Below are 12,206 nucleotides of genomic sequence, written 5' to 3'. Positions count from 1 at the left end.
AAAATTAAACAAACACCATAGCAGGTGCATGTAAGATTCTAGCTAAGAGGCTAACAATGCCTGTTAGCATTACAAATTTATCCCATTTTATCAACGAGCTGTCATTTAGGTTGACCCGCCTTTTCCTGCTGTTTTTTTAATCGCCTTGGTGGTGTCTGTGGTCTTTATATTTTTATATTACTTCTGTGCATTCAAGAAGTGCAATATGCCCTAAGTAAATCTGATCACTGTGTCAGTGCGACATTTACAATATTGACTTAATTTGTGATCTTGTGGCAGGTCATCAGTGAGGCAGTGGAGATGGGAATAGGGGTTTTGTTAAGTTTTTTTATTTACCTCCTCCGCGCCTGAAGAGGGCAGTAGTCTCAGCATCCGAAACCCCGACCTCGTTCATGTTCTCTGGCTCCGAGTATGAGCGTTTCTTCTGGTCTGCAGTCAGACGCTTCCGGCCACAGATCCGCATCAGAGCAGGAGGTCCAACTGGCGGGATGCTGGGGAGGGCCGGGGGGCTTGGGCCTCGAAACTCCGGGCCAACTACATGCCGCTCTTTTGGGGTGTGAGGGGAAGTGACTAGTGTTGGAGACTGTGGTGTGATAACAACACCCTGTGGTTTCGGCATGGTTTTTGGGCCTTTCTTCTCCAAGGAGTGGTGCTTGGTGGGGATGGGCGGAGGTTGATGGCTGCTGGAGGAGGAGGAGGCGGGAGGAGAGGCTGCAAGAGGTGGAGGGCTGATTGAGGAGTTGAGGTCTTTTCGTCTGAAGGAGGTGGACCGCAGGACCTTAGATTGGGCATCTTTCAAGGAGTCCCTGTAAGTTCTGATTAGAGACAAATGTTAGAATGGATGAGAAAGACTCAGGACTGTGACCTGTTATGTATTGTGATCCAACTTTGACCTGCTGAAGGACTCTGACTTGCTAAAGGGCTCTAACCTGCTGAATGACCATGACCTGCTGAAGGACTCTGACCTGTTAAAGGACTCTGACCTGTTGAAGGACTCTGACCTGTTGAGGGACTCTGACCTGTTGAGGGACTCTGACCTGTTGAAGGACTCTGACCTGTTGAAGGACTCTGACTTGATGAAGGACTCTGACCTGTTAAAGGACTCTGTCTTGTTGAAGGACTCTGACCTGTTAAAGGACTCTGACCTGTTGAAGGACTCTGACCTGTTGAGGGACTCTGACCTGTTGAGGGACTCTGACCTGTTGAAGGACTCTGACCTGTTGAAGGACTCTGACTTGATGAAGGACTCTGACCTGTTAAAGGACTCTGTCTTGTTGAAGGACTCTGACCTGTTGAAGGACTCTGACCTGTTGAAGGAGGTGTCCTGCATTGAACCCAGCATCTCCTGGATATCCTGTCTCCAGGGAAAGTCCTTGCTCCTGTCTCCTTCCCTGGATTCATCCAGCTGGAAGCTACTGCGGCTCCTCTGGAGGGCTGAGCTGGGATCTGCAGGGGTCCTGAACATCATACAGAAATGTAACTGCCATTTGTCAGGGAGTAAAGTCCATTAAATGTGACTCAATTTGAAAAGAGCTGATCTGAAAGGACTTCACAAAGAACACCTAATCAGATGTTCCAATACATTTTATTTTTGCTGCTGGGTAATAATTTGGAACATAAATAAAAGTGGACACAAATGAAATGTGGCCAAAGGAGAGAATTGTGATGAGTTCAGTTACTGGGATAAAGACCTTTATTGGGTTAATATAGATGATACAGTGTGTGTAGTGTGTGTAAAAACCATTCACACATAATTATATATATATATATATATGTATATATGTACCTGTATTTCATGTAGTCATTGCTGCCTCCTCTGTAGCTCAGAGTTCTATGGGCTTTGGGCCCGTTGGTGCTTCTCTCCAGCATGTTTCTGAGGTCCTCTGCTCCACAGGGGGCAGTGCGGCCTTTCTCAGTCATCTGATTCTAAATTATTCAAAAACATATAGCAATGAAGCAGCCTCAGAGCCAACAAGGAGCAAGATTTTTAGATTTAGGAGGTAAGTAATGGAAGGAAAGCAAATCTTGTCTGGTAAGTTACATACAAATGTGTGTTTGAATTACCCGGTGATGAGTGGCCTTGTTGTGCCCATGGCTGTTGCTGTGACTGTGCTGCTTTCCGGCGCGTTCACGACGCTCAAACCGACTGACCTTCTCCAGGACAGAGAGGTTGCGGGCAGGTCCCTGGTTGCCTTCACTGAAACTACTGTTACTATGGCCACTGCCAGAGGCAACACTTTCAGGGCTGGCACATCGTTGGACCTCTGCGAGGGCAATCTCCAGACGGGTCAGCGGATGTTCTCTGTCTTTGTCCTGCTCTCTCTGGTCCCAGTGCTGGTGCTGCAGAGCTGCTGAGTCGTTGTGGTGACGGGGAGAAGACTGGGAGGCAGAGGAGAGCAGAGCCTGAGGCTGTGAGTAACCAGGTAAATGGGTAGGTGGCACCTGTCCCTGGGCGACCCTGGATGATGTCACTGACTCTCTATGAATACTGGGCTGATCCACTGATCTGAAGGAGGGGAGGGAGGAGGAGAAAATGGAGGACAAGTAGGAGAAGATGTGTGAGAGGAGAAGGATAACATGGAGAAACAGAGGACATCAATACCATTATCAGAAATTATGCCAACATGTGAAGATTACACAACAGTCACCCTTCCATACCTGCTTTTGTCTCTCCTGGATTGGTCAGGTGTGTAGGGGTCCCTCCACTCTTGTGAGGATGGGGGCCTGTGGCCAGAGGTCGACTGGATTTGGTGACTGTGGAAATCTTGGTTCTGTTCCTGGAACATTTGGCTGTGGGGTCCCTGATTTGAATGAATATGGGCCCTCTGGGGGCTCTGACGGTGAGGCCCCTGGTGGCTTTGAGGCCTTTGGGCCCCTGCCTGGCTCTCTGATCCTCCTCCAGCAGCTTTCAGGTGGGGTCTGTAGATTAGTTATTAGTTATTAATTATTAGTATATATTATAATATAATTATAATTTTTTAATTATTATATAATTATTATTTAAATCATGGGATTTTCCTCGTGCAAGAAGAAGGATGTCCTTGCTTGATGACTATCATGTTTTATGCAACTGGAGGTAGTGTTCTGGTTGGTGCCAGAACTAAACCTTTAGGATCCTTATTCCTATCCATTGGTCACTTAAGATTTTCCAAATTCCATTTTTTAGAATCTACCCTACAAATTGTCTACAAGCACTTTCAGGCAGTGAGCTACTACTGCTGTATCTGCCACCCAGGAATGTTGGTGCTCTGTATTTTGATTGGGCAGCAGCAGGGCACAACTCCACCCCTGTGGCTACAAGCTACATCCAATCCTCCTTACAACCTGTACAATACCCCACAGATAACTGCTTTGCACATAATCCAATCTCATCATGTAGCTAAATAGAGCAAGTTGTAACTTTAAACCTGCAGTGCAGAACTCTTATATATAAATGAATGTCCGTTACATTCAAGCCCTTGCCAAACGAGTTCACACAATGCTGATTAAGCCTGTCACCACCAGATAAATCTCTCTAATAATTTCACAGTATACGGAGTTTTTGAAATCTCGGGGGCGACATTCCTGCGCTGGCCATTTGGCCGTTAATCGTGCGGCTCTTCTAGACTTTCCAAATGTTATAGGACCGAATGGATCAAATTCTGATTGTTAAACAAGTCATTTTGCGGGGTTGTGCGACGCTCAAAACAATTTATCCACCCTTTTACAGCTGCAACAGTAGGTTGTGACCAGTGGTGTACTGGCATACTGGGACAAACCCCGGTAGGCCGGTAGACCGTCAAAAAATATGTTTTTGGGCCGATGGACTGTCACAACATATCCGCTTGTACCGGCCCTCTCTATGTGCCTGTCGTTCGGGGTGCGCATGACAGTGTCCTGCATGCCTCTGTCAGGCAATCACAGCTGAGTGCTCCCCTTTACTCTCAGAAAGGGGAGACAAAAGTCCAGCTTTAAGTAGAGGAAATGGTTAGCAACATTAAATACTTAATATGGCCATTTTAGCTAACTAATATCTGATAATCCAACTCTGATAATCCAACTTTGAAGCTAATGTTGCTACAACATTTCATTAAACTGAGCATATTAAAATGCAATCCACACAACAGCAACATCCCCAGTTTACTGGATGCCCTTATTCCATTCCTTTCCTCTCTAACTCAACATCTCCTGAAATTTACAATCAAACTCTAAAAAAATGTCTAAATGTTTGTGTGTGAGGGTCGTGATAGAAGATTGTGCATTTAGCCATTTTTTAGCAAATATATGACTGTCTGGACCATACTGATCATACCAATGGACAGAGGAGAAATGAATTATGCTTTATGAGTGATTTGAAAAGGTTCTGTGGACGCATTTTTCACTGTGATACTAGTAGGAAATCATAGTAACCAACATAAATTCAAACTGATATAAGCTGCTTTTCTCTGAGCTAACTCAACTGACCACATTTGAAACATTTTACAAGTTTACAGATGGTGAGTATTTGACACTCAAATTGAAGTTGAAATATCGGTATAAAAGATGAAAATGTGAAAAAAATCAAACCATCACCTGTCTATCTCGTGTGCTTGAGTCCTGAGCTGTGCAGAAGCATGTGCTGAAGAAGCTGAGTGGGGGTAAGGTGAAGAACAAATGTTATTTTGGTATCCGTTTTCTGTGGTTGACATCCTTATATCCCTCCACCCTTCTGTGGCTTCTTCATCCCACCCTCCAACACCTTGCAGCCCCTGCTGCTGCTGTCGGCTGCTCTCCTTGGCCAGAGCAGGGTAGACTCCAGAGGAGGATGGCACGGGGCTGGAGCTGGGCATCTGTGCGTAGTGGGGCTCAGGTTGGGGGACAGGGTACACACCCGTGGGCAGAATGAGGCGTCCAGACTGGGGGGCAGGGCTGGAGGAAGGTCCAGGTGGCGAAGGGGGCTGGGGAAAGCCTCCGCCCTGTCGGGGCTTTGTAGTGGGGCTGCTCTCCGGGCTCTTCTCTATCACTGTGTGAAGCTGACCCTCGGTGCCGTACGAGCCTTTAGCTGGAACCACAGAAATGTGTTAGCAAGAGTAATAAAGAGGATGATGATAACATAGCTTGTACTAACTGTCCTTAAAACTGCAGTCACCATGTTCAGACTGGATTCTGTTAGTCTCATGTACGGCAATAAAAAAATCTGAAAAACTAAAGGTGGCAGGCCATTTAGCCATTGTTTTCTATATGTTACATTCCTATAAGCTAATTTTGAGCCTTTTGAAACCTCTTTCTACATATTTTATTGGTAAAGCAGAATTAAATGGTATATGTGGATCTTGTTCTGTTCTTAAAATGAGTAAAACCATGGAGACAGGTCTAAATATACCTGAGCCTGAGGCCACAGGGCCACTGGAGTGATGCCAGGAACCTTTCTGCAGAGACCTGAATAAAATATGTTAGATTGGAATAGATACAATTAAATCAGATTAAATGACATTGACAAGGACATGATATTTCACAACAACAAAATCTTCATTATCAGTATGGCATCATGGTCTATTTGTGGATTGCAATCACTATTCACTGTGATTTGACAAACATGCTCACCGTAGTGACCGGGCGTGCTCAAGACTGGACCAGGAGTTTGGTCTCTCATGGTTCCTGATGGCTGCGTAGCTGTCACTGCGCCTAGGTGGAGCTGGGGCTCCCTTCAGGCTCTCGTAAGAGCTGCGACTGTTTGCCGGGCCCCATATTGGACCCACACTGTGTCTGTTTGAAGCCGGTACGCCACCACTGCTGCTGCCACTACTGCTGCTGCTGCCCCGGTAACAGACTCCACTCACTGAACCTGGAACCAATGGTACAAGCAAAAACAATGATGTCATCACATCAAAATGACATGACCACATTCTTGAAACAGAAACGTTACCTTGCAGATCTCGGCTTTGCCCTCCCCTCGCACCCCTGGAATCGTTGTTGCGTAGCAACGCGGCAGAGGTGGAGCTCAGTTCGTGCTCTTGAGAGAGTCCCTGCTGGGTGTCGTAAACAGTCCGAATGTAACGTATGTCGGCCTGCTGCATCTCTCCACTTCCTCCTCCTCTCTGAGGGACGGTCTCCAGCGAATAGGAGCGCTCAGGGCTGAAGGAGGGGGCGGAGGCAAGGTACTCTGGGATACTGGAGCTGGTGGAGAAGGAGGAGTAGGCGGAGTCTCGTTTGCTGTGGAGGTGGTCAATGCTGTTGGAGGACCTAGAACACAACGAGATATGTAATTTGAGATATGACACACCTGTAGTCTTCAATTTTAGTTTTTTATTTTCCCAATAACAGTTATACAGAGACCTTGACCTTGAAAGACAAATGTCAGATTATCAAATGTTGAATCAAGCTGTTGTGAACCGTACTTTCAAAGGGGTAACAGAAAGGGGGATCCAGGGCATCATACAAGGGGAGGCTAAAATTCCCTGGATTTTCATAGTGCAAAATAAGGCTTCTATGCTCCTTCTGTTCTGTCTCCTTTAGTTTCTTGGCGGTATACTAGCAGAAATAGGCGACACTCTTCAGGTTTGACTAGTGCATTCACACACTAAAGTTACTAAGATGTTCTGTGCATTCACTGCACCCATAGCTCCAACAATAACTGCGGCTAAAAAAACACATCTCCTTTTTACATTTCTATTTCTATAGTTTTTCAATAAAGAAAGATACAACATGTAAGTCAGAGTTTTGGAGTTATTGGAGTTGTTAGTGCTAGAAGTTTCCCCCTGCTTCCAGTCTTAATGCTAGGCTAAACACACCCTGGACATTAAAGACTGAGGTGCGTTTGTTTGTATGAACCTGGCAGAGGACAGCTGATGGCAGGAGGAGTAGGCGGGGTGAGGTCCGCTGTGGGCGTGGTGGCCCAGTGAGTGGTGTTGCTGGGCTCCGTGGTGAAGGTGGGAGGACTGAGGAGGATCCAGGCTCTCCATACTACCCCTAGAGCTGTACTGGTCTGGACTTTTCCTAAGGTAGCTGCCGCCAGAGTCAAACCCGCCTGAGAGGTCAGTGGTCGAGGCGCTGAGAGAGAGACAGAAGGAAATTTAAATTTTCATCAGGGACACATATTTAAAGCTTTGGTAAAGGAAATGTGGCCCAATTAGAATTAGGCTACAATGAACGTTAGCATGCTAACATGCTCACAATGACGATGCTAACATGCTGGCGTTAAACAGGTATAATATTTACCATGTTCACCATCTTAGTTTAACATTTGCTAACTTAGTTTTGTAGGTATTTTATTGTAACCAAAGTCTTGTCAGATGTTTTGGTCAATTTAAAGTCCCCCTCCAGTCAAACAATGTCCCTGGTTCAATTCCAGCCAGTGACCTTTGTTGCATGTCATACCCATCTCTGTCTCTCCCTTGTGTCCTGTCTGCCAGTGGTGGACCAACCAACCAACCAACACTGCCATCCCTACAGCCACCCTGCCAGCATAACTAAAAGTATGAAAACATGAAAAAAGTATGCCATGAAAAAGGTTACAAACTGCTGGTCTTAACAATGAAGGTTGCGCATCATTAATCATGACTTTATCCTCCAACGATCACTTTCATGAAAGTAAAAGTGATTAATAAAGTCTTGATTCGTGCTGTAGGCTAAAAAGCAGGTTGAGAGGAAGCACCAAAAGTTCAAAATCATCAATGCCAGAAATACTGTCTATCCACAGATCAGGAGCTAATGATACAGTTTAATGAAGATCACAAGCAAGTTACAGGTCCAACCTTGTCAAATTGCCATCATGACTTTGACATAAAAGTGACTCTGGTGCTTATTTAAACATGAGGACTACATTGTAAAATTGCCAGAACATTTACACAACAAGGTGTATGTCTGAAAGAGGCTTTATATGTTCTGTCTATTGGTCATAAAGTTGGTGATCTGCAGCTCAATCTGCTGTTACCTCACTCTAGATAACTGGCTGGAATGCAAATATGTGTGTGTGTGTGTGTGCGTGCGCTTGTATCTACGTCACCGTTTGACTCACCAAGTCTTTCAACTGAACATAATGCAATTACTGCTCCTGAAAAGAGGACAGTCTCTGTCTGTCTTTCTCCTTTTCTGTGTCAGTAACTTTCTCTGCCTCTGTAACTTTTGTTTCAGTCTCCGGTCAGCTGTACTGTCTGTCTCTGACTTCCTGTCTCTCTCCTCTGTTTCTCAGTTCCAGATCTATTAAAGCAGAGCTGCAGAAATGTTTAGTGAAACTTTTTATTCAGACCGTCACTTTATTAACATGACTGTCCAGAGAGAGCATGTGTGTGTCCGGGGGGTGAGAGTTGTTTCCTTGGGAGAAGGGCATCAGGAATGCCACTGTCTGTGGGCATCAACGTCAGTGCCCCATCCACACACACACACACACACGCACACACACACACACACACACACATGCATGCACAGAAACACGTCAGAGGCTTTCATTTGCCCTTCACTGCTGTTAGAGAGAAAGAATGATGTAACTTCCTCTGATGATGTAAACTGCTAAATGTATCACTGCAGAAACTTTGGAACACGTTATTGTGTGACATGTAAACTAATAATGTCTGCAGCCTTGTCATCCAGCACAGCTCTTACTGGTGTGAGACGACAGACCTGAATCGTAAAACTCTTCACGCATGGACAACATGGAAAGAGCTCTCCATGATGATCTCCATGAACACACACACATCTGACATGCACATTTGTACTCTACACTTGTGAGGACCCTCATCGACATAATATACTGTATTCCCTAGCACCTAATCCTAATGATACCCTTAACTTAAACCTAATTTTAACACTAAAACCACGTTTTAGCTGTCAAAAAGCACTTAAAAGCACTTCAACTGGGACCATGAAGGTTATACTTTACTTTCAGTAACTAATAATTATTATATTTCAATAAAATAATAATGAAAATTGGCGTACTAGAAGTCAGTATGCACTCGCAAAAATTCGAAGTCTGAGGTCACTGGTGGTGTGAACTTACTGATGTAACAACCAGATTTTGACACTTGAGAATCAAAGCACACCACGCAGACGGTCAAAGATCACAACATATAACAGACAGATAGCAGCTAACAGTTGCTCATATTGATCTGTCTGTGCACCTCTGTCACTTTAACAAATCCCTGCCTTATAATAACACAAACACTGGGTTATATAAGAGTGTTATAGAAACATTTCAAATTGGTTATGGCAAAAATAAAGAAATTATTCAAACTTAAGTTTACATTAAAATGAAGTCAGCTGGTTTGTATACCCAAATGTAGCCCTACTGAAATCTTAGCATTTTCTATATGGAAGAATAATCTGGGAGGTTTCCTATTCATTTCAGAGTTTTACTGGAGCAGAATTCATTCAACATTAGAATATCTGCAGCTGAACACACTTCAGCTCTTTTTATATTAGTTTTTAAAAAAAAATAATATTAATATTATATTTTTTTAATATCTAAAACAGTTCACAAAAAATTAAAGTATCTGACCACAAACGGCCTCCCCAGTTGACTTGTAATTGGTGCTGTTGTCATTATGGTTATCATAAACCACATCCGTCTATTAATCATCTAATCTACAAGACAGCTGTCAGGCTATAAATTACTCTGCTTCTCATCTTTTCTCCAGAGGTTATTTCCTCGTGCAGAGCAGGACTGTTATTTGCGGCCGTCTGGTGGCTGGACATTGAAAACACATTAATGGACAAAATGGAAACTGTTCTGAAAACTACTGAATTAAATTCACAGGATTTCGATCTGGGAGCTGTTTAGAGAGAAGACTGGTGTTTGTTAGTCCAGGATAAGATAAGACATGATCTGACTGTCTGAAGACATGAACTTTGACCCTCTGAGGGACTGACTCTCAGAGCAGTAAACCCAAAATCCAGGCTTCAAAACAACTTTTTAGACAGTTGTGGAGGACCACACAGACAAATTCATAAGATATGATCTTGATCCGGAACAGAGCACAGCTTTAACACTAAAACAACATTTAACCTAAAACAATGTAAAGAGTAGTATAATAAAAGATATCATTGTGTTTCTTATCTTGAGTCATTTCATTCCTTACTATACAGTTACTGTTATCGTATCTCAAACAAGTGTCCACTGATTCTACAAGGAAGATGTCAGGTTATAAATGAACCTGCTTATCACTCCAGTGATTTATGTCCTGAACGGTAGCTACTGTAGCTGAGATCTAAAGGTACTGGAAATCTGATTAAGAATCGCATTTCTTTCATATGACGTTGCATCTGACGTACTGTGCAAAGCATTTGAAGTCTTATCCCGTTTTTTATTCTGTCCTCTCTCTCAGAGGTCCAAATGCCAGGATGACATGGGCATTATGATTAGATGCAAATAAAATCAGGGAATCCACGGAAACAAAAAAGGCCTGAGGCATAGGTTACTATGGAAATACAAAACATAGCACACAGTGTAAAGGTAATAAAGGAAAGTCACAGTTGTAAACTGTTAATTTGACTGCAATGTGTCCCCAACAATGAGAACCAAAAATAGTAACAAGCAGCTGCACCATGTTCAACCCAACAAGAAACTAAATGGGATTTGTTTGTTTGTGCTGAGCACTGACGGATTATCAATAAACCTAAGGACTACACCTGCTTACATCTTACATCATCTCATCACCTGCATGAATGACCAAACAAGTGAAAAACAAACATTTGTAACAAAGAGAGAGAGATGCCTGAGCTACTTTAAGATGCAGACAAGCTGTTTAATGTTACACATCCACCAAAAGCTACAACAAACATGTACAAATACACCTCTGTCATTTCACCTGATCAGAAAATAATTCAGAATATTACCTGAATTATTTACCAGCTCGACTTGTATTCAGTTCTGCTAAAACACATGATACATACACATATCCTTTTCACCACTTGGAATAAGTTCTTTTTGTGGTTAAAAATCAGCCAAATGTACATGTTTCTCCTGTAATTATGTCCCAAGAACACAACCTCGGACTTTGCATATTCTGTATTCATAAAGCCCTGTTGTGAATCTCCCATTGATCGTAGTTCATTTTACACTTTGAGCGCCCTCTGTTGGCAAAAAATCCAGTAACTACACTTTCTTTTACACCTGATTACCACCGTAGATATGCAGTAAAAACACAGAAATCACGACAATAAAGAAAGAAGGATATGTTTGGGTGGACAGTAGACTTTTGACAAACCAGCTATGACCTGCAAGACGAGTGCCACAGGACCAGTGGGGATAGCCATGCTAGCACTACGGCTAGCAAGCTAATCTGCTAGCATGTTTACTGCTGAGTTTATATTTGAAAAAATGGTACAATGGACACATTTCAGTAGGACCTGGTTATTGAAAACAATGTTTGTTGTTTAAAATTACAGTGTCCTCTTCATTATCTGATATTTTTCTAGATATTCTGAACAGAGCTTCTGGAAGTCTTTTTTCAGTTTTAGGAAAAATTCTGTGATAGGAGAATTGTACTAATTTTTTAAGGGCAATTGCGTTATACTTTTTCCCTACAAGTGGGCAAGCTAGCAATGCTATGGAAAAGTATCCTACTGACGCCTTGGGTTGTGTCCGTTAGTCACATGATCCTCTTCTTGCAGGTCATAGCGGTGATCAAGAACTTCCCTTGGGTGGACTCTGAATCTTCCTGATAGGTTTTTGTGTATTTTACAATACTTTTATATTCACATAATTTCCCTCTGGTAGAGGCATGCTGACTACACAGCTATAGTCAGCATGTTAGCGCAAGAAATTATCCAAAGAATAAAAATTAATGGTAGAGCTAAACAAGGGCCCTAGAACATATTGTTTGTTTATTGTCGGAGCTGTGGTACTGGCTATGAGCACCTCTTGATGACATACACTGACCTGGCGTGGTAGCTGGGGTGCCAGGCACTGCTCACTGTGTCCATCCTTCCTTTGTTTGACTCCTGCTGAACCTCACCGAGCTTTGTTGAGTGCCATGAGTGAGGACGAGATGCCGTCTCACTGCGTCTGTAGGGTTAATATACAAAAAGAAAGTTAGTGTACGAACAATATTGGACTTATGGGTTTGCAGCGCAACAATACATTCTGACATAAAGGGATGAGTCATTATCTGTAAAAGAAGTAAAGTTGAACACTTTGGGTCAGCCACCAGAAACAGCTCTCCAGTTGACACTATCACCTCACAGTAATGGTCAGAACATCTGTAGCCACAATAGCCCTAATGATATACACTAGAAATATAAAATGCTTGGAT

General features: G+C 43.2%; 1 protein-coding gene across 7 annotated transcripts in view; it reads right to left on the bottom strand.

Moving 5' to 3' along the window:
- Nucleotides 1–12,206, bottom strand: part of shroom3 (shroom family member 3) — a 75,953-nt gene that overhangs the window by 19,254 nt on the left and 44,493 nt on the right. For 2 of the 7 annotated variants that reach the window (XM_042396228.1, XM_042396234.1), the window contains 11 exons: nt 11,834–11,959; nt 6,790–7,008; nt 5,885–6,201; nt 5,563–5,803; nt 5,342–5,397; nt 4,552–5,020; nt 2,659–2,919; nt 2,065–2,506; nt 1,787–1,926; nt 930–1,457; nt 337–815 (listed from right to left, as the gene is read on the bottom strand). In XM_042396228.1, coding sequence (XP_042252162.1) covers nt 337–815; nt 930–1,457; nt 1,787–1,926; nt 2,065–2,506; nt 2,659–2,919; nt 4,552–5,020; nt 5,342–5,397; nt 5,563–5,803; nt 5,885–6,201; nt 6,790–7,008; nt 11,834–11,959 — 3,278 coding nt within the window. The remainder of the gene's footprint in view (nt 1–336; nt 816–929; nt 1,458–1,786; nt 1,927–2,064; nt 2,507–2,658; nt 2,920–4,551; nt 5,021–5,341; nt 5,398–5,562; nt 5,804–5,884; nt 6,202–6,789; nt 7,009–11,833; nt 11,960–12,206) is intronic. The other 5 variants (XM_042396231.1, XM_042396232.1, XM_042396230.1 and 2 more) reach the window with 5 other exon arrangements.

The sequence above is a fragment of the Thunnus maccoyii genome, chromosome 19 (genome assembly GCF_910596095.1).
Source record: "Thunnus maccoyii chromosome 19, fThuMac1.1, whole genome shotgun sequence".
Classification (NCBI taxonomy): Eukaryota; Metazoa; Chordata; class Actinopteri; order Scombriformes; family Scombridae; genus Thunnus; species Thunnus maccoyii.
This window is presented reverse-complemented; position numbering and strand designations above follow the sequence as displayed.